This window comes from Somniosus microcephalus, chromosome 16, assembly GCF_052327205.1.
Source record: "Somniosus microcephalus isolate GS21.2 chromosome 16, FLI_Smic_1.0, whole genome shotgun sequence".
NCBI classification, from domain to species: Eukaryota; Metazoa; Chordata; class Chondrichthyes; order Squaliformes; family Somniosidae; genus Somniosus; species Somniosus microcephalus.
In genome coordinates, this window is record NC_141002.1 from 74,014,289 (window position 1) to 74,037,594 (window position 23,306).

Here is a 23,306-nt window from a genome sequence, read left to right on the forward strand (position 1 = left end):
CGCGCTCGCCGACGCCACCCTGCTCGCGCACCCGAGGGCCGATGCCCGGGTCGCGCTCACCACCGACGCCTCCGACCACGCGGTCGGAGCCGTGTTCGAGCAGTGGGTCAATGGCGCGTGGCAGCCACTGGCCTTCTACAGCCGCCAACTGCGCCCCCCCCGGAGGTCAAATACACTACTTTTGACCGCGAGCTTCTCACGCTCCACCTGTCGGTCCGCCATTTCAGGTTCCTCCTGGAGGGCCGCCCCTTCACCACGTACGTGGACCACAAGCCGCTCACATACGCGATGGCCAAGCACACCAAACCCTGGTCCGCTAGGCAGCAACGCCAGCTCGCGGCCGTGTCCGAGTTTACTATGGACATCCAGCACGTCTCCGGTAGAGAAAACGTTGTCGCCGACTGCCTTTCCTGTCCCGCCATCTGCGCGAATCACCTCGCGGTCGACTACGCGCAACTAGCAGCGGCCCAGCTCACGGACCCAGACCTCCTCTCGGCGGCTACCAGCCTGCCAGGGCTACGCCTAGCCAAGGTCGCGCACGGGCCCGAAGCCACAGCAGTCACTTGCGACGTCTCACTCGGCCAACCCAGGCCGGTCGTCCCTGCAACCTGGCGCCGCCGCATCTTCGACGCGCTACACGCGCTCTCCCATCCTGGTGCCTGCGCATCCGTCAAACTCCTCTCCCAGCATTTCGTCTGGCGCGGCCTCAGCAAAGATGTTCGGACTTGGGCCACCTCCTGCCAACGGGCTAAGGTACAGCTACACACAAAAGCACCCCTGGGAGACTTCGAGGTACCCAGCCGCCGCTTCGACCACATACACGTCGACATCGTCGGTCCTCTGCCGCCATCGCAAGGCCAAACTTATCTCCTCACGATGGTCGACCGCTACACACGCTGGCCTGAGGCAGTGCCGCTGCCCTCCACCACCACAGCCGACATCGCCAGGTCGTTCGTTAACACTTGGGTCGCAAGGTTCGGCGTACCAGCCGACATAACCTCCGACAGAGGCGCCCAGTTCACCTCCGAACTCTGGACGGCCACAGCACGCAACCTCGCGGTGACGCTCCACCGAACCACGGCGTACCACCCGCAGGCCAATGGGCTGTGTGAACGCTTCCACAGGTCACTCAAGGCCTCACTCCGCGCCGGCCTGCAGGACAGTACCTGGACTGACCGCCTACCGTGGGTGCTACTAGGCCTATGCACCACGGTCAAGGAAGACCTCCAGTCCTCGGCAGCGGAGTTAGTCTACGGACAACCGCTGCGCGTCCCAGGCGAATTCCTTCCGGAGGCTACCACGCCTTGGTCGGCCGAACAGCAGCGGCTCAACTCTTTCTCTTCCGCTCAACAGTTCGCCCCACTTCCGGTCAACCGGCACGGCGAACTCGCACCTCACGTCCCGCCAAACTTACAGCAGGCACGCTTCGTCTTCATGCAACACGACGCGCACCGCGGACCCCTGCGACCCCCGTACGACGGACAGTACGAGGTACTACAAACCGGGGACAAGGTCTTCAAGCTGCGACTCGGTGACAGGGTCGACACAGTCTCCATCGACCGGCTCAAACCAGCGCACACAGAACCAGGGGGAAACAGGTCCCCGTGGCCCGACCTCCAACTAGAGGCCGTCCTGCCAGCAAGCCAGCACAGCCGGCGGCGAACCGCCCGGCCCCACCAACTAGACCGGCGACCACTCAGAGCCGCTCCGGCAGAACCATTAGACCACCGTCACGACTTGTCCACTCCTCCCAAGCGGATTCTGGGGGAGCTCTGTGGCGACACGCCACTACTGGACATAATCCGCTCACGGCGGCATGGACAGTTTAAGCAGACGCCCCCAGCCGGGGGCCCTTTCCTCCAGCAACTTGTTTCCCGCAGGGACAGGCTGCCAGGAGCACTTCCTGTCTGGGGAGTATTTAAGTGGTTGCGCGGGCTTTTCTAGTTCCTCTTTGCCATGAGGTTGATTAAAGCAGTTGTGTTTCACTAACTCTGGTCTCGACTCCCACGTTTGCCGTGGTATCTCAACAAAAGGTTCGTTTTTCTCCAGAATCAAGGCCACTAGTTTACGGGGACAAAATCAAATTGAATTTTATTACATTGTATGCTGGGAATTTTACTAGTTTGGGGATTACGTACCATGACTCTATCCATGTTTCCACCTAAACGAGTGGCCTTGATAAGGGGTTGCAAACAACCATCACATTATTAATAGAAGCACAAAGAGTAATCTACTGCTTACTGCCTCTTCATACTCAAAATGTGCTCTAGAAATAATAAGGGAGTTAATGTTCCATTTACAGTTACACATATCAAAACTGTAAATGGAATATTAACTCTCCACTCCATCCCTAACCTCTTAGAACAATTATGACAGCCAGTTCACTAACTGAGCACGGCTCCGTCACCAACTGATTAGTGAACAAACAGCAACAAAATTAATATAGAGCTACAGTCATTTCCTAATACAAGTTTGTCAACAAATGCAGAAGTAATGACCCTTGTAACTGACTCATCACAATCCATTAACATGATCCCTTTGTTGTGTACATTAAACACCATTGAAAATCTCCCTGTGTGTTTTCAGTATTTACATTAAAAATGTGTTCAAATGGATCAATTTCCTACCATCAAGAATGAATCATGCACTCTCTCATTCACTCAAAGTACCAACAATGTTTAGTCAGATAGAACTTACAGGATGTCAGGATAAATAACACATCATTTTTTCCTTCATTTAAAAAGTTAAATGTGACCTTTTTATAGCTTGATCTACACACTAGCACATGATTGTAGCTTTTACTCTCCTGTTTTTTCCCCAGAACAATCAAAAGTTGGTGAGTAGCTAGCTGTTCGAAAAACCTAAAGGGCAGACATCTGCTTTCTGTGAAAACATTGACATTTATTACTCAGGAAGCAGTGCTTCCTTTCAGGCACTGGATGGGTTGCTGTAGACTGGTGATATAACTGTCATCATTGTTGACAATCTCCAGAGTGCAGAAGTCACAAGATAATAATTATTAAGAAAAACATTTAACAAGGGTTACCTCCCCTTTGTGTTTTTAACCGTTTTGATCCGAGCCCATTTTTTTTTTTTACTGTGTTAAGTTTAGGTTTTATAAAAAGATGTTTTTCTTCCTCGTAACTTTTGTCTCCCCTTCATTCATGAAGGTCATGATTCGCAATTGTAATGGTGATGGCAGTATCAGTAGTGTTTATTCTGCATATGTGTGCCGAAACAGTGTTGATAGGCTAGTCAATAATGGTGGGCATCCCAGTTAAACCGGGTCTTTTCTTACCCGACATTCACACACATGACTTTCTGGCAGAGGTCACCGCAGTCATCTGTAGCAGGAATCCTGTCTGGTCTTTTCCCTCTCAAGTGTAGGATACAGGCCTGTTGAGATCAGCCATCTCAGCAAAAATCAGAGATGGCACAATTCTACACCAGAGAGTGCATTTACCGACCGAGCTGTTCAGCGAACTCATGGGCCCGGATTTTGCGGTTGTAATGACAGTGAAACTGTCAGTGTTCGCCGTCATTACTCTGTGAAACTGACAGCAACTTCTGGTGTCCGTACATGCGCAATTAAACGCAGAAATCGAGAAGTTGCTGTCATGATTCCCTGCTCCTCCACAGGGTGTACTGTTGAAGTCCGTGCAGAAATCAACTGAACTGATGTGAACTTCCCCTTTTACACTGTAATATCACAGTTAAAAAACCCTGAGAAAGTTAAGCCTTAACGGTGTACTAAGTCATAACTACTGTTGAACAACCTCTGTGGTTCTGATAAACTAATTTTATATTTGTGCAATGTCAACATTTTCCAGTGTGATAAAAATTTCATAAGTTTTTAATATAATAATTTTTTTTTAAATTTATATTTCAGCTTCTACCTTAATCCCAATCTTTTATTTCGCTCTCTGTAAAAAATTTTAAAAGTGAAGGATAATCATTGCTTTTTACTTCCTGGTTTGCTGTCTGTGAGAATTCTTCAATGTGATTGACTGCTTAGCTTGCTTGATGACATCACTGTTGCTGGACACTGGAGAGTCCCTAGAGTTGGTGCCAGAATGAAATTAATGCTGGGAAAGGTGAAATCCACACCACAGAGATCACTAGATCTTTGTGGGCAGCTTTATCGAGGTCAGTGACGAGTGCTGTCACCTCGCCGCTGACTGCAAAATCCGGGCCATGACTTTTTTTATCCATGTTTTAAAAAAAATTGTTATTCAATGTTAATATTTTGGTGCTCAAAATATCTTAAGCGAAAGGGATGTTAGCACTTAGGAATGGAACACTTTCCTATTTCAGGCACTCAGTGTCAACATTGAACAACCCATGTTAGTTATTGTGTAGGTACAGTAGTTGCAGAGTAAAGCTAGCTCTATTTAACTCCAACAATGCCTCTTAAGTCCCAACCTTGGAAGATCACTCCCTACTGCACCTGTATGTTATTTTTCATTTCTTACAAATGCCATACTGATGGTAATTGTGCGAGACTGTGAATTTAGAGGTAGTTTTCTGTTGCAGAACTCGTCTCATTAAAAACTGGATTGAAACTGCTGAATTTCATTTCACATACGCTTGACTCAGACAACACTGAAAGGAGCATTTTTATCCCATTAGTCTAGACTGGATTCAACCCAGGTCCTAATAGGTTAAAGAACAGAACTAGCCCATTGCAACATTGTCCCCAATCTCCTAATGTATATTTTTAATGAGGGACTGACCCTTCTTTTACAACATATGTTTCTTCCTACCCTAGTCTTGTTAGAACACATCCATCTGCAGCCAAGAGGACATGTGAACAACCAGCTCCCAGACCTCTACCGATTCTGTTCCTCACCATTGGTTAGGAGCTTCATGACAATAATGACTCTTCCCCCAACTCCCCTCCCACCCCACCTCTCGTGAACCAGGGAAATCCAATGAGGTGGCACATATTGTTTATGTTGAGGTTCTGATGAAAACAGGATAGTGGGATCATTTTCTTGTGGAAGTAATTCATTGTATTTTAATTCAAATTAGGGATCTTTTCCTACTTTGACAGTGTAGGGGGTAGAAATTGGACCTGTGCCCAAAACAGGTGGCAAGGCAGCAAAGTTATTCACAGCTTCTCTGATAATGAAGCAGCCCACACTGCTCTACAACAGGACCTGGATAATAACCAGACTTGGGCTGACAAGTGGCAAGTAATACTCACATCATTTATAGGGCCAAGTAATGACCATCTTGAACAAGAGAAAGCCCAGCCACATCCCCTTGACCATCAGTGGCTTCACCATCACCGAGACCCCCACCATCAGCATCCTGGGATCACTACTGACCGGAAACTGAACTGGATCAGCCATATCAACCTGTGGCTACAAGAGCAGGAGGCTGAGTACTCTGCGATGAGCGGCTCTTCTCCAAACCCATTAAAGCCTCTTCATCATGTACGAGGTTCAGGAGTGTGATGGAATACTCACCACTCACCCGGATGGGTGCAGTATAACAACACTCAAGAAGCTCGACAACATCCAGGGCAGAGCAGCTTGCTTGATTGGTGCCCCTGCACCACCAGCACTACTACCTCCACCGCCAACACATTATGGCTGCAGTATGTACAATCTACAGGATGCACTGCAGCAACTCACCATGGTTACGTTGACTGCACCTCCCTTGTCTGTGACCTCTACCACCAAGATGAGCAAGAGCAACAATATTTTGGGAACACCACCACCTCCAAGTTCTCCTCTAAGTCACACGTCATCCTGACATGGACATACATCGGTGTTCCTTCGTCATCGCTGGATCAGAACCCTGGCATTCACCATCCTAGCCCCATATGGGAGCACCCTCACCACAAGGACTACAACAGTTCAAGGAGAAGGCCACCACTAGCTTCTCAGGACAACTAGGGACGGGCAATAATTGTGGCCTCCCCTTTTCTAATGTAGCTGAGATATTTTCTATGATTTCCTATTTTCTTTCTTTGCCCTTCCCTTTCCTCACTTTTCTTTTATAAATACAGGGATTGATCCCTGGGCAAATCAGCAAATTCAATTCTCCACAAACGGAAATGTGTTGCATTTCCTTTCAGAAGTATTTGTTCTGCAGCAATTAGATATGTGGTATATCTCTGGGCTTCCCAGAACTGCAGTCCAACTGTACTGCATCTCTCAACTTAGTCATTGAACCATTTTTATGTATAGAGATCGCTTAATGGCTTAATTCATTCCCACAAAATGTAGACAGGTCGTGATACTATAGATTATTTAATAGCCAACTCTAACTGCATATCAGATTAACTTGACTAATACCTTGTGCATTTTGGCATTCGTAAACCCACAGTTCATTTAGAATTGCAAATATTGCCCGTTTAACATATGCATAACAGATATTGATTCTGACAGATCCACTTCAGACCATTTCAAAATTGATGCTAGTAGCATAATAGCAATTTCTTTCTGAACATCCTGAAGGACATCCAATACTTGATACATCCTTAAAACAAACCTCTAAAACTACACCACGGGGTTAGAATTCCTCTGGTCGCTATGTGTATGCAAATATGCCAATGAAGATTTTCTGTGTTTGGTACTTCCAGTGAAATAGTCAACATGCTCCTTTGGAAAGTATCTACAAATGCTGCAGAAATTGCAAACAGAGAAAACCTTCATGAAAGCTTGATAATGTTGCTACAAATCGTGACCGGAGGAATTCTCACCTACAAATAGGAGCCAAATTACTGACCTGCAGCAGCTCATTACAGTCAATCAGACTATCCTCCAGCATCTCTTGAGTCAGTCTTCCCATGGTACTGTAGAATTCATCTGCAGTTTGGCAGCTTTCGATTCTTCTGTTAAAATAAAAAAGTGGCTTCTGTCACTATCATTACTGTAAAAATGCTCTCTGATTATATCTCCATGGCAGATATTCACATTGGCTCCATACGGACATAGCACTGGCAGTCTCAGCTGGCTTGTCACAAATAGCATCAAGTGGAAGCTTGCTGCCTTAGTGATCGGGACTGATGGCAAATCAGCAGAGCACCTACCACCAGACAGAGACTGGGATTCGCAGAAGCTACAGAGATTCATGCAGTCACCCACTCGTGCCCATGGTCCAGGAACAAGCTTGAGGGCTATAAAAGGAAGATGATGCGTTAACAAATAATAATGATAGCTTAATAAAGCTATTCTTCAAAACTAAATAGTTATGAAAAAAATCACAAGGAGTTGAGAAAATTCCCCAACTTGATTAATCCTTTAATGATACATAATTTAGAAATATACCTTAACTCCTGCCTTAGATCATCCTCCAGGAAAAGGAGGTTTAACCTTTTCTGTTGTAAATTATAATAATAGGTCTCTTCTGTACCAACTGGCCAGGAGTACTCAGAACAGGAAAGATATGAATTTGCAGGGCTATGGGGAAAGAGCAGGGGAGTGGGACTAATTGGATAGCTCTTTCAAAGAGCCAGCACAGGCACGATGGGCCGAATGGCCTCCTTCTGTGCTGTGAGATTCTATTATTCTATGCAACTTGCAAACAGATCATTCCACTCAGTCTATAGTTTGTTTTCAAAATTACTGTGGCTGTCACTATATTTGGTTTGTACACTGAAGAGAATTATTTAAACAAGCAATGTCCAATTATTGAGAAAAATATTTAATAAAATACATTGGGAAAAAATGAGTACCAGTGCTAATGCTGATGTCAATAATATGAGTGCGTCACAATACAAAAACAGTATTATTTGCTTTTGAAAATTGGATCTTAGCGCCAATCCCATCTAATTTCAATGGTCTTTCAGTGTACTCTGGGCCACCACCATTAAACTGCTGGGGGTCCAAGAAAAATGACCACATCTAGCACTGGCAATTAGGAGATATGTTTCCTCCGTGGCCATCGGAATTTAGTATTAAAATTAAAAAGGGACAAAAGCATTTCAAGAATCCTGCCCACTTGAGGGACAAGGGAATTCTCTCTTTTCCCTCTACTCCACGTCTATGACTAATGGTCTGGCAAATTTTTATTCTGAGATTTTTTTTTACTATCATATTGCTCATACTCTAATCTCTCACCAGGTCATCATTGCACTGGAACATTAGGAATTGGAACATATAACCAGTGAGAAAGTACTCATTAAAATAAACTTTAATTACGTTCTTCAAGCATTTTGGCAAATATTTGCATGTTTCAAGTAGCAATTGTCAAAGCTCAACGATAAATTTTAATAAATGGAAATTTGTAGGGAAGTGCAGCTTAAAAAAAGAGAAATCAGGTGGGGATGAACTTAATATAATGTGTCCTTTTAAATTCTCCAAGCTTCACATAGCTTGAATCTAGGTCGCTGTAATGATGAGATGCTGCGCTGTATAATCTCGCTCCTGTACAAAATTCTCCTCATCAGAAACATGAAATCTGCAGGATAACTGTTTTGTCAGCGTTCTAAGTAACTGACTAATATTACAGATAGATTGTAATTAACATTTTTGCTGAGATGGAAAGCCAATGCAGAATTCATTTCTTGGATGTTATCGATATCCTTAGTTTACTGTTATAAATGATATTTCCTAGAATTGCATGAGATTTTTCACTAAAATATTTCATAAAAGATTTTTAAAAATTTTCTTTTGCTTTACTTTGATTCATATTAAACAAATAAAACTCACATAAGACATTACTTCTCGCAAAATATATTTCCAGTGTTGACAGAGTGGAATGGGCAATGAGCAAGGTTGCCTCGTTTCCTTGCAATTCTTTTGTTTTTACTCCAAGCTCTAGAAATTAAACAGCTGCTGCTGTAGTCACCCCCTCACACCAAAAATAGGATGGAATGGATTTCTCAAATGTTGTTGCTAGTTTTGATGGGGGCGGCGGGAAGCGGGCGGAGGGGGGGAAATGATGTTTCCACAAATCTTAAATTTTGTACACCTTTCTTCCACTCTACCCAGGCAGAAAATATTGAACAAAAGAAAATCACTGATTTGATTATAATCTACAACTTACTCTCCAAGTTTAGCCCAGATTGCCAGGGCTACTCGTAGGATCACCTCAGATCCTTCAAAGAACACAGAGTCCCAGATTCGTAGCACAGTGTGATTAGGAAGGCATGTAGCAAACAAAGTCAGGAACCACTGCATGGTGAAAACATTGGTCAGGGGAGGCTCGTAGCTACCTGTCAAATAATATAATAGCACAGTTTGAACAGAACAACAGGAGATTAATCACAGTTAAGTAGTGAAAGGTGAATATCTTTCTATTTGCTAAGGCAAGATCACTTGAAAACTTTTAGCAAATTTACAGGATAGAAATATGGTGCAAACATTTCTTGATAGTCCAGAAATACCTTATCCGGTAATAAAAACTGCATTTAACTTTGAAACATTAAAGCTTCAGGAATCTATATTTATCTTAAAGAAACACATCATCAGTATCACTTGAAATAATTTTATTTAAAAATACAATTAACATTAATATTTTTTGTTTATTCCCAATTTTTGGCTTTATTTTTTTTTTAAAGTATATACTGACAGTTAATGAGTTGAAAAGCTGAATATCAGTAAAAAAAAATCCCATTACTCAGAATGTGTTTCAGCTTCCTCACATTGTTAGCTTAGTAACTGCTCCAAGTCTGTCCTTCAGATAGTGCCAATACTCGTTTAATCAAGCACACACACAACAAAAAGGCAGAAATAAATTTTAAAAGGGATGTTAAAGTTAACAATTGTGTGATAAATGATTTTAAATGAAGAAACTTGTTTATTAAGAATAGTCAATCATTGAATAAATTATGAGTTTACATAATATGAAAAAAACACACGATCTACTGGGTCGCTCAAATGTGCCTGTAGCATGCCAATTACTGTTTTATGTAGATTTAATTAAAGATAATTAATACCATTTGATTGTCATTTGAGACTGCGGTGGGGCAATGAAATGAAAATGAAATGAAAAGAACAAAGACACTAGAGGGTATACTTTTTACCATTCACTAACTGTAGTGACAGGGTAGAGGTGAGTGTGAAGTAATATTCCCCATTGTATACTTATGTCTACCCTTTCACTAAAATGAGTGAACAGAGGAAATACAGCCCTAGAGCTTGCCATAAAATGGTTAAAAATTGTTTACGGTGGTTAATATCTTAACAGTTTAATTGTACAAAACAGCATAGAGAAGAGTAACAGCAAAATAGAAACAAAAACTAGAAGATATAAAGAGAAGTAATATTGCAGTGGATCAGTTACATAAGGTTTAAAGCCTAACGTTGATCAAATGCAGAAATGGAGGAAGCATAACGGAACTCAGTAGAATGGTTAGGTTTCAGTTCTCCCATATATGAGCAAAAATTGCAGAGGTACAACAGTTATTAGTGAGCTATGAAGATAGCTGATACAAGTCAGCTTGGAAGGCAGAGCAAATATGTAACGGCACAAGGGAGTAGGGCAAGGCTGGATGGCATTTATTTTAGTGCAAGGAGTCTTGCGAATAAGGTGGATGAACTGAAGGTGTTGATGAACACATGGGAGTATGATATTGTTGCTATTACGGAGACATGGTTGAGAGAGGGGCAAGACTGGCAGCTCAATATTCCGGGGTATAGAATCTTCAGGCGAGGGGGGTAAAAGAGGAGGGGGTGTCGCAATATTAATCAAGGAGTCAATTACTGCTGTAAGGAGGGATGATATATTAACAGGTTCATCTAATGAGGCCATATGGGTAGAACTTAGAAACAAAAAGGGGGCAAGCACTTTGCTGGGAGTGTACTATAGGCCCCCAAACAGTCAGGGGAGATAGAGGAACAGATATGTAGGCAAATCTCAGAGAAATGTGCAAATAATAGGTTAATAATAGTGGGGGATTTCAACTTCCCCAATATTAACTGGGATAGTCAGAGTGTGAAAGGTTTAGAGGGTGCAGAATTCTTAAAGTGCATCCAGGAGAGCTTTTTGAGCCAGCATGTAGAAAGTCCTACAAGAGAGAGGGGGCGATACTGGACCTAATTCTAGGGAATGTGGCCGGGCAAGTGGTAGAAGTGTTAGTAGGTGAGCACTTTGGTGACAGTGACCATAATTCGGTGAGATTTAAGGTAGTCATGGAAAAGGGCAGAGATGGACCGGAAATAAAGGTTCTAAATTGGGGGAAGGCCGATTTTAATATGATAAGGCAGGATCTGGCCAAAGTGGACTGGGATCAGCTACTTGTTGGAAAATCCACATCGGAGCAATGGGAGTCTTTCAGAAAGGAAATTGAGAGAGTACAATGGCTACATGTTCCCGTAAAGGTCAAGGGTGTGACCAACAAGCCCAGGGAACCTTGGATATCAAGGGATATACGAGAATGGATTAGGAAAAAAAGGGGGGCTTTTGGCAGATACAAAGGACTAAAGACAGAGGAAGCCCTATAGGAGTATAAAAAGTGCAGGGGGATACTTAAAAAAGAAATTAGGAGAGCGAGGAGGGGCCATGAAATAACACTGGCGAGCAAAATAAAGGAAAATCGTAAGGTGTTTTATAAGTATATTAAGGGCAAGAGGATAACTGGGGAAAGAGTAGGGCCCATTAGGGGCCAAAGTGGCAATCTGTGTGTGGAGCCAGAAGATGTAGGTGGGGTTTTAAATGAATTTTTTGCATCTGTGTTCACTATGGAGAAGGACGATGTAGACATAGAAATCGGGCATGGGGAATGTGATATACTTGAACATATTAGCATCGAGAGGGAGGAGGTACTAGCGGTTTTAGCAGGCTTAAAAGTGGATAAATCCCCAGGCCCAGACGAGATGTATCCCAGGCTGCTGTGTGAGGCAAAGGAGGAGATTGCAGGGGCTCTGACACACATTTTCAAAACCTCTCTGGCCACAGGGGATGTGCCAGAGGACTGGAGAACAGCTAACATAGTACCATTATTCAAGAAGGGTAGTAGGGATAAACCAGGGAATTACAGGCCAGTGAGCCCAACATCAGTGGTAGGGAAATTATTGGAAAAAATTCTGAGGGACAGAATTAGTCTCCACTTGGAGAGGCAAGGATTAATCAGGGATAGTCAGCATGGCTTTGTCAAGGGAAGATCATGTGTAACCAATTTGATTGAATTTTGAGGGGGTGACTAGGTGTGTGGATGAGGGAAGTGCAGTGGATGTGGTATACATGGATTTCAGTAAGGCTTTCGATAAAGTCCCGCACAGGAGACTGGTCAAGAATGTAAGAGCCCATGGGATCCAGGGTGCCTTGGCACATTGGATCCAAAACTGGCTTAGTGGCAGAAGGCAGAGGGTGATGGTCGAAGGTTGTTTTTGTGACTGGAAGCCTGTGTCCAGTGGGGTACCGCAGGGATCGGTGCTGGGTCCCTTGCTGTTTGTGGTCTACATTAATGATTTGGATGTGAATGTAAAAGGTATGATCAGTAAGTTCGCAGATGACACGAAAATTGGTGGGGTGGTAAATAGCGAGGAGGGTAGCCTCAGTCTGCAGGACGATATAGATGGGTTGGTCAGATGGGCGGAACAGTGGCTAATGGAATTTAACCCTGAAAAGTGTGAGGTGATGCATTTTGGAGGGACTAACAAGGCAAGGGAATACACAATGAATGGTAAGACCCTAGGAAAGACAGAGGATCAGAGGGACCTTGGTGTGCATGTACATAGATCCTTGAAGGCAGCAGAACAGGTGGATAAGGTGGTTAAAAAGGCATATGGGATACTTATATTCTATGCCTCGGCTAATGAAGGCAAGAGCAGGGAAGTTATGATGGAGCTGTACAAAACGCTTATTAGGCCACAGCTGGAATACTGTGTGCAGTTCTGGTCGCCACACTATAGGAAGGATGTAATTGCTTTGGAGAGGGTGCAGAGGAGATTCACCAGGATGTTACCTGGGCTGGAGCGCTTCAGCTATGAAGAAAGACTGGACAGGCTGGGGTTGTTTTCCTTGGAGCAGAGAAGGCTGAGGGGGGACCTGATTGAGGTGTACAAAATTATGAGGGGCATAGATAGGGTAGAGAGAAAGGAACTTTTTCCCTTAGTAGAGGGGTCAATAACAAGGGGGCATAGATTCAAGGTAAGGGACAGGAGGTTTAGAGGGGATTTGAGGAAGAACTTTTTCACCCAGAGGGTGGTTGGAATCTGGAACTCACTGCATGAAAGGGTGGTAGAGGCAGGAACCCTCACAACATTCAAGAAGCATTTGGATGAGCACTTGAAATGCCACAGCATACAAGGCTACGGACCAAATGCTGGAAAATGGGATTAGATTAGACAGGGTTTGATGGCCGGCGCGGACGCAATGGGCCGAAGGGCCTCTTTCTGTGCTGTATAACTCTGACTCTATATGTGTTTGTGCAATTTTTAATTAAAAAAACAAAATTAGCTTTAAAGCACCATTTTTGCTGGTGAGTTAGGGAGCAAGTAGGACTATTTAGATTTAATCGGATTTGATCACCATTTGAGAAGAATAGCCATTAATACTGTTTCAATTCCATACAGCAGGCTGTAAGTGTGGTACTACATGCTCAAAGTACCTGAATACAGACGATTTACAGTACTAGAGGGAGAAGAACTGTTTCAGATACAATATGAACACAATCATCTTTGATAACATAGGCCTAAAAGATAGAAAGTATCAGACATGTGATTTGGATTCTCTCTCAAAATGACAAAGAACACTGAAATATTACAATGGTGAAGCTACATGCAGTATTAAGATATTATTTTATTAAATATAAATGGGGCCAGCAATCTTCCATTAAAATATTGACTATTAAGTATGAATGGATTGCTTCAGGTAAACATCTGTGTTTATGTAGCAGAGGGATTGGATGTGGAGAATCAATATTACTCATATAGCAAAGGAGGTCCAAATTAATTTAGAATCTTTGACTGGAAGTAGGTAGTGTAGCTTTCACCAGAGCCACTTGATAAATCAAATTCTATTATATTTACACAGGGTTCCAGGATTTTTACTCATGTTTTGGGTCCATAAGTTTTTCCATTAAAATTGAATACCAGTGGGCTTGGCCATGACATATTTGCTGAAGCTATAGTTATCGAAATAAATCCCGTTTATTAAAAGGAAAATAATAAAGGTGCAATATTGATGCTTAAAACAAATGATCCCTCAATTAAAAGTATAGCATCATCTAGAAACTTGATCAGTTCACTCAAAAGGAAATACAACAATGCCACGTAACAACAACTGATACAGCACAGATAAACCAGATAAACCAGTCTTTCCTTACTGATAGTTTATTCACCTGCATATTAACCTCTTTGTTGACAAAAAATTATAACTTAGCATCAGTTCTGAAATTCCCCAACGTTGAATTTGAAACATGACATTTAGAAGGATCATTCAATGAACACTTCAAGTTCAATGTAAGAGTGCAGAGGAGAGTGGGTGGAATGCAATAGTTAGGACACTGATCTTTCACCTCTGCAACTTCAGTTTGAATCCCTAGCAGATGGGATGACGGTCTCCTTCTTTGATCTATAAGATCATTGGAGAAGGGGGTTTGAGAAGTGTTGACCTAGTTCCCAATAAGTGCAGGTCCAAAGTACAGCACTGCCCATAATTTGGCAAAACCTGGTAAGCTCAAATCTTTCATAAGGATGCCCAGCCTGGAAAATGGAAACAATGAATACAGATGCACAGTAGATAATACTCTTCTGAAATAACTGAAAATGCTGGAAAAACTCAGCAGGCCAGGCAACATCCGTGGAGAGAAAATAGAGTCAACGTTTCGGGTCAAACCCTTTGTCAAGACTGGAAAAGCACAGGAAATGAAATAGATTGAAAGGCCAGTGTAGTGTATGTACCTTTAAGGGAAGAACTACTTTTTACAGCTCCTGTATACTGTAGTACCGGCAGTGACCACACCTGTCTATAACCCTGAGTAGGGATCTGTACTGCTTAGTTTTAGAGCAACCCTCCTCCAGTAAACACCTGTTGATTGTTATCTGCAGCCTCTGTCGATTATTTGAAGGACACACTACCTAAAGCTATCCAGATTTAACATTGGCGACGAGTCGTTTCGAACCTACCTGCAACTCTGAAGAAGGCAGCCAATTCCACCAGTGCAGGTGTTGACCATCCAGGGAGAACTTGAGCATCGCAGAGGAGGCTGTAGAGAGCTGGGCTTGGTTCTCCAGCCGCGACGATCCAGCGCAGCGGGCTGGCGGCAGTTACGGCACAGACGCTTCCTGGACAGCGGCGGCGGGAGCCGACCGACGGCACAGAAAAAGGCCGAGCAGCGTCGACGGGTAAGAGAGAGGGTAAAGCACACAGGGCACAGCCGGGGTTGAAGACCGAGTGGCGTCAACGAGAGAGGGTAAAGTGCACAGGGCGCAGCCGGGGTTGAGGACCGAGCGGCGTCAACGAGAGAGGCGCGCAAGAAAACACGCAGAGCGCGGCCGGTGTTCAAGGGCTGAGCAGCGTCCACGGGGGAAGAAAAGAAGGGAGAGCGCAGGAAGACGCCATTTTTGAGCCGCAGTGGAGAAGAAGGGAGAGCGCGGGAGACGCCATTTTGAGCCAGTGGAGAAGAAGGGAGAGTGCGGGAAATGCCATTTTTAGCCAGTCTAACCACACCCAGGGATGCCGAAGAGTGGCAGTGTCACAGCGTTCGACAATGAAGTCGAAGATTGGGCGACATATATAGAATGCATAGAAGTGTACTGCAAGGCGAATGAAGTGCCAGATGCCAGGAAAGCACTGGTATTGTTGAATTCCATGGGTGCAAAAACGTACGGCTTACTGCGAAACCTAGTAACCCCAGAGAAGCCAGTGAAAAAGGATTTTGAAAGCATAGTGGCAATCCTACAGGACCACTTAAACCCCACACCGCTGCTGATAGCAGAAAGATTTAAGTTTCACAAAAGGAACCAGCATAAGACGAAAGTAATGCTGAGTATTTAACGGAACTGCGCAAACTATCGAAACACTGCCAGTTTGGAACGGGACTAGCAAGATACTTTAAGGGACAAGTTTGTGTGTGGGCTTCAAAGTGAAGGAACCCAGAAATGGCTTCTATCAGAAAAGGATCTTACGCTGGACAAGGCTTTCAACATGGCAGTATCACACGAAGCAGCAGCACGGGGCGCTGCAGAGATACAACGGAGACCGCAAGAATATGGCACAAATGAAATGTCATATGGAGCAGTGAAGTGTTATCGTTGCGGCAGAACAACACACGACCATAAGGATTGTTGGTTCGAGGACCAAGTGTGCAGATAGTGTGGAAAAGTAGGACACATAACAAGAGTCTGCAGGTTGGGAAAGAAAACCAGCAGCAAGAAATCTCCACAGGAGAAGTACAAAAAGGTACATAAGGTGACGGAGAGTAGTTCAGACGAACAGAAAAGTGATACAGACTCCGGAAGCAAGGAGCTGGGTTGTCTGAAACTACATAATGTAATCAAAATGGAGGATCACCAAACTATCTGGGTCACGCTCAAGATAGACGGAGTCCAAGTGAAAATGGAATTGGACACAGGATCAGCCCTAACAGTCATAAACCAAAGGGACTACAAGCGGCTATTCTCACATATACCCTTGAGAGATACAAAGATTGTCTTGAAGACGTACACGGGACAAAAAGTCTACCCCAAAGGAAAAATAAGGGTGAACGTGATATACAACGGCAAGGAAACACCAAAAATGGACCTATATGTATTGCCAGATGGAGGACCACCACTACTAGGACGTGAATGGATCCGGAAGACACAGTTAGATTGGCATGCCATACAAGCACTGACGGTAGATGCCAAAAAGGATGACGACGTCACACCTGGACGACTGTCAAAAATGCTAACTGACGCACAAGAAGTGTTCCAGGAGGGACTCGGAACACTAAAAGGCATAACAGCGACGATCAAAATAGAGGAAAATGCAAGCCCAAAGTTTTTTTTAAGGCCAGATCGGTGCCTTATGCGATCCGCCCAGCCGTCGAAGCAGAGCTGGAAGGTTTGGAACGTTCTGGAGTACTGTCCAAAGTGGACTGGAGTGAGTGGGCTACACCCATCGTTCCTGTAATGAAGAGGTCGTTGAGTAATACGCCTGGGGAACCAAAGAAGATTCGCATCTGTGGGGACTTTAAGGTGACAGTGAACCCAGTCCTTCACATGGTACAATATCCGCTTCCGCGGATTGAAGATATTTTCGCCTCGCTATCTGGAGGAAAACGCTTCACTAAGATTGATCTGGCCCAGGCGTACCTGCAAATGGAGGTAGAAGAAGCCTCGAAACAGTACCTCACGATCAACACTCAAAGGTCTCTACCAATACAACCGGCTGGTGTTCGGGGTAGCATCAGCTCTGGCTATTTGGCAAAGGGCAATGGATCAAGTCCTGCAAGGGATTCCAGGGACCCAGTGTTATTTGGACGACATCCTGGTCACGGGCGAAAATGACAGTGATCACCTCGCCAACCTGGAGCAGGTGCTCACTAGATTGAAGGAATATGGGCTCCGAGCTAATCGCCACAAATGCGAGTTTTTCCAGAAGCAGATCTCGTATTGTGGCCACGTTATTGATGAAGAGGGATTACATAAGTCCCCTGAAAAGATTGAGGCAGTAGTCAAGGCTCCAGCACCAGAAAATGTGTCACAACTGAGGTCGTTCCTCAGGCTGGTGAACTACTACCATAACTTCTTGCCGAATTTGTCTACAGTACTACACCCACTGAACACCCTACTGCAAACGGGGGTACCATGGAAGTGGAATGACGAATGTAAACGAGCTTTCCAGAAGTGCAAAGAATTGATCACATCAAAAGAGGTGTTGGCTCATTTCAACCCAGCACTCCCAATTCGGTTGGCGTGTGATGCATCACCCTATGGTATTGGAGCGGTGCTGTCGCACAAATTCCCGGACGGCTCGGAGAGGCCAGTAGCCTTTGCATCTCGGTCACTAACCTCAGCCGAGCGTAACTACGCCCAGATCGACAGGGAGGCCCTCAGCCTAGTGTGGGGAGTGAAAAAGTTCAACCACTATCTGCACGGGCAGAAGTTCACCTTGCTGACCGACCACCAACCACTTATCTCCATCTTTAATCCAAAGAAGGGCGTTCCGGTGATGACTGCGCAACGGCTACAAAGATGGTCCCTTTTTCTAGGGGCGAACCAATATGAAATAGAGTATAAGGGCACGAAACAGCATGGAAACGCTGATGGGCTATCACGCCTGCCACTGCCTGTGGAGGAAGCACCAGCAGTGGACCTTGTCGAAATATTTTATTCGACTATAATTGAACGCTTGCCAGTAACTAACGCGGATATAGAGAAGGAGACCCGAAATGACCCGACACTGTCTCGGGTATATGACTTGACGGTGAAGGGATGGCCAACACATGGCGACTCACTGTTGCCAGCATTCTCATCCAGAACAGAACAGCTGTCAGTATGCCAGGGGACTTTGATGTGTGGATCCCGAGTGGTAATTCCACCCAAGTTAAGGGAGAGAGTGCTCAATGAGCTTCACGAAGGCCATCTGGGAGGGGTGAAAATGAAAAGCCTTGCTAGGGCTTATGTGTGGTGGCCGGGGATCGATCAGCAAATCGAGGACCTGACAAAGAGCTGCTCAGGATGCCAGAAGGTCCAAAATGCACCACCACATGCCCCTCTACACCCATGGGAGTGGCCCTCCTCTCCATGGCAACAGGTGCATATTGATTTTGCTAGTCCATTCATGGACTCAATGTTTTTAATAGCCGTGGATGCGCACTCGAAATGGCCTGAGGTGATCAAAATGTCCTCCACCACCACGGAGAAAACGATTGCAGTCCTACGGACCATATTTGCCAGGAACGGCTTGCCAGAGCAGATTTGTTCTGATAACGGACCACAGTTTGTGTCCGAAGAGTTTCGGAAATTTATGAAAAGGAATGGGGTATGGCATTACACATCCGCCCCGTATCATCCAGCCACAAATGGATTGGCTGAGAGGTTCGTACAAACCTTTAAAAAGGCAGTAAGGGCCATGTGCGATGACGACATTCCACTGCAGCATAAGGTGGACAATTTCCTGTTAGCCTACAGAAATGCGACACACCAGACCCCAGCCATGATGTTCTTTAACCGAAGGTTGAGATCTCGTCTGGATTTGCTCAGACCAAATGTACGAAGACATGTTGAGAATAAGCAATTCCAGCACATCAATGAGAAGCCGACAAGGAGCTTCAATGTAGGGCAACCAGTCTTGGCCCGCGACTACCGAACAGAGAAATGGCAACCAGGAACGATATGCACACGGCAGGGGCCACTAATGTACACAGTGGATGTTGGGGAGAACATTGTGAGACGCCATGTCGACCAGATCCTAGCGTCACAGGAACGAGTCAACCCCATGTCTCGCGTACCTGGTAATGAACCCAACATACAGGTAGCATCTACCCCAGAAACAGTAGTATCGGAAGCTGATGAACCAACCAACGACAGGGGGCCAGAATCGCCTCCGCACCAAGAGCAAGACACTCAGGAAAGGCGCTATCCAGAAAGGATCAGGAAGCCGCCCCAAAGACTGAATTTATAAATGGACTATTTTCAGTTAATGTTGCATGTTAAAAGTGTTAATTGTTAAATGAATGTTATGGTACTGTTAATCTAAAAGGGGAGGAATTGTAGTGTATGTACCTTTAAGGGGAGAACTACTTTTTACAGCTCCTGTATACTGTAGTACCGGCAGTGACCACACCTGTATATAACCCTGAGTAGGGATCTGTACTGCTTAGTTTTAGAGCAACCCTCCTCCAGTAAACACCAGTTGATTGTTATCTGCAGCCTCTGTCGATTATTTGAAGGACACACTACCTAAAGAGATCCAGATTTAACAGCCAGGCTGGGAGAGAACAAAAGAGAAGAGACATTAAGAGGCATTCAAAACGAGACGAGATGGTGATAGGACTAGTGGAGACAAAAGATGGCTCTAGATTAGGTGTGAAATGTGCTGGCAGAATGAGAGACAGCTGCCATGTGGGAGAGAAAAAAAGGGGGGGGGGGGGGGGGGAGAAAAGGGCCAAAACAAAGGTGTGGATAAAAAATAAGTAAAAATGTAATGGGGGCCGAGGTTATGATCTGAAATTGTTGAACTCGATAGAGTCCGGAAGGATGTAAAGTGCCTAATTGGAAGATGAGGTGCTGTTCCTCGAGCTTACGCTGAGCTTCCGTGGAACAATGCAACCCGAGTACAATGAGGTCTGAGTGGGAATGGGGCGGTGAATTAAAATGACAGGCGACCGGAAACTCGGGGTCATCCTTACGGACTGAACGGAGGTGTTCCACAAAGCCCTTTTCCTTTCCTTTCCCTTTTTTGGCCCTTTCCCCCCCCCTTTTTTTCTCTCCCACATGGCAGCTGTCTCCCATTCTGCCAGCGCATTTCACACCTAATCTAGAGCTGTCTTTTGTCTCCACTAGTCCTATCACCATCTCGTCTCGTTTTGAATACCTCTTAATGTCTCTTCACTTCTTTTGTTCTCTCCCAGCCTGGCCTTTCAATCTATTTCATTTCCTGTGCTTTTCCAGTCTTGACAAAGGGTTTGACCCGAAATGTTGACTCTAATTTCTCCCCACGGATGTTGCCTGGCCTGCTGAGTTTTTCCAGCATTTTCTGTTGTTATTTCGGATTTCCAGCATCTGCAGTATTTTGCTATCGTACTAATACTCTTCTGATGTTCAGGTTCAAGGTATGCTACTGGGGCTGAGTAGAGGGAGTCTTACTCTGTCTTTGCTCCAGAAAAAAAAGACCGAGGGGTGACCTGATAGAGGTCTTTAAGATTATGAAAGGGTTTGATAGGGTGGACGTAGAAAAGATGTTTCCACTTGCTGGGGAGACCAAATCTAGGGGCCATAAATAAAAGATAGTCACTAATAAATCTAACAGGGAATTCAAGAGAAACATCTTTGCCAGAGAGTGGTTAGAATGTGGAACTCACTACCACAAGGAGTAGTTGAGGCAAATAGCATAGATGTATTTAAGGGGAAGCTATATAAACACGAGGGAGAAAGGAAGAGGAAGATATGTTGATTGGGTTAGCCAACGTAGGGTGGGAGGAGGCTCGTGTGGTGCATGTTTCTGTGCTATATATTCGATGTAATTTCTATATATATCGGTACATTCCATGTCTGATTTGTTAGTACCCAAAATATCCCTTTCTTAGCATAAAAACCTTCATCAAAAATATGGATATGAAAAACAAGAAGAATCGAGCACAGTGGAGGGAAAAAAACTTGCCCATAAAGAGAAACTGCTTATATTAAAACACAAGAGAAATTACCTGCACTTTCCTTGTTGGCACCTTTTTGGAGATCATCAAGATACTGAGAAAGTTCAGGTAGCTTTATCCGCAGAAGATCTCGAAAGACAGCCATATCCACTGATAATGCACGTAGATTATTAGCAAAATAACTCTCAGGCAGCACTTTGTCAATCAAGTAAATCATTACCTACATATTGAAAAAAAGACAAAAGAAAGCAGAATAACATGCATCAATCTATGAAGTCCATATAACACATATTTTGCCATCTTATGTAAAATTCATCAAATATTATAAGCACAATGTACAATTAAAGAATGAACGGACTGGAATTTAACTAAAAGAGCACATCATCGGGCCAGAAATTCGGTCGGAGGCTTCCCGTGGGTGCAAGCCCCCCCGACCTGCACTTACCTAGCGTGCCGGCCGTTGAGCTGTGGGCCCGCGGGGGATTCCGATCCTGGGCCTCCTCCAACTGCCAGCATGCAGTGCTTGCGTATCCCAGGGGCGCAGTTAGTTCGAAGCGTCCCCTGGGATCACGTAGGCCATGGAGAGCCAATCGGAGCAGGGAATCTCTATTCATAGATTTGACAGGAAGACCTGTCAAATCTATGAAATAGAGATCGGCCCCAAAACATAACTAAAACTTCAAATACATTTTTTTTTTAAATCACATTTTTAAAATAACTAAATTAGGTAAAATAACTTTTAAACAATAATTTAAATTTTTAAAAAAAATTACAGTTTTTAACAGGGCTAAAAATAAACTTACCTTTCTTTAAAGTATTTAAAAATAATAAACCTGTGGAAAAAAGTTTTAATTTTACTTAATTCACCACTTACTTTGTTAAAAGCAGGCCTTGCGACTGCTTTTTAAAAGCGTAACTGCTGGAGATTTACCCTCCTGGAGAAACCTGTAAAAAAAAACGGAAGTTCCAGGCGTACGCGCTGCCTCTCCGGCACAGCATTCGACCTCTGAACCCCTTCTTTCAAGGGAACGGAAGTTCCGGTTTCCCGCGCATGCACGAAACCGGCACTTTCGTTGGCCCTGCGAGTGAGTACCCAGCGCGTACTCACCCGTGGGGACCCGAATTTCTGGCCCATGTTTCTGCAATGTATAGTAACATTTACAACAACTTATATTTATATAGCACCTTTAACGTAATAAAACGTCCCAAGGCACTTCACAGGTGTGTTATAAAAAAAACAACATTTGACATCGAGCCACATAAGGAGAAGTTAGGGCAGATGGCCAAAAGCTTGGTCAAAGAGATAGGTTTTAAGGAGCGTCTTAAAGGAGGAACGAGAAGTGGAGAGGCGAAGAGATTTAGGGAAGGAATTCCAGAGCTTAGGACCTAGGCAGCTGAAGGCACGACTGCCAATTAAAATCGGGGATGTTCAAAAGGCCAGAATAGGCGGAACGCAGAGGTCTGGGGGGATTATAGAGCTGGAGGAGATTAAGAGATAAGGAGGAGCAAGGCCACAGAGGGATTTGAAAACAAGGATGAGCTTTTTAAAATTTAGGTGTTGTTTAACTGGGAGCCTATGTTGGTCAGCAAGCACAGGGGAGATGGGTGAGCGGGACCTGGTGCGAGTTAGCACACGAGCGGCAGAGAATTGGATGACCTCAAGTTTATGAAGGGTAGAACTAGGGAGGCTGGTCAGGAGTGCTTTGGAATAGTCAAGTCTAGAGGTGATAAAGGCATGGATGAGGGTTTCGGCAGCAGATAAGTTGAGGTAAGGGTGGAGATGGGCGGTCTTAGTAATAAAATGGATCTGAGGTAGGAAGCTCAGTTCATGATCAGATATGACGCCAAGGTTGCAAACAGACTTGGTCAGCCTTCGACAGTTGCCGGGGAGAGCAAGAGAGAATCAGTGGAAAGGGAACGAAGTTTGTGGCGTGAACCGAAGACAATAGCTTCAGTCTTCCTGATATTTAATTGGAGGAAATTTCTACTCATCCAGTGCTGGATGTCAGACAAGCAGTCTGATAGTATAGAGACATTGAAGGGTTCGAGAGAGGTGGAGGAGAGCGAGAGCTGGGTATCATCAGCATACATGTGAAAACTCACGTTG

General features: G+C 44.6%; 1 protein-coding gene across 2 annotated transcripts in view; it reads right to left on the reverse strand.

The window, feature by feature from the left end:
* The window catches only part of tbc1d30 (TBC1 domain family, member 30), a 108,264-nt gene that overhangs the window by 31,961 nt on the left and 52,997 nt on the right, over positions 1-23,306 (reverse strand). For both annotated transcript variants that reach the window (XM_086009270.1, XM_086009269.1), the window contains exons 7-9: positions 21,251-21,419; positions 9,001-9,169; positions 6,739-6,844 (exon numbers count right to left, since the gene is read on the reverse strand). In XM_086009270.1, the coding sequence (XP_085865396.1) occupies positions 6,739-6,844; positions 9,001-9,169; positions 21,251-21,419 (444 nt within the window). The remainder of the gene's footprint in view (positions 1-6,738; positions 6,845-9,000; positions 9,170-21,250; positions 21,420-23,306) is intronic.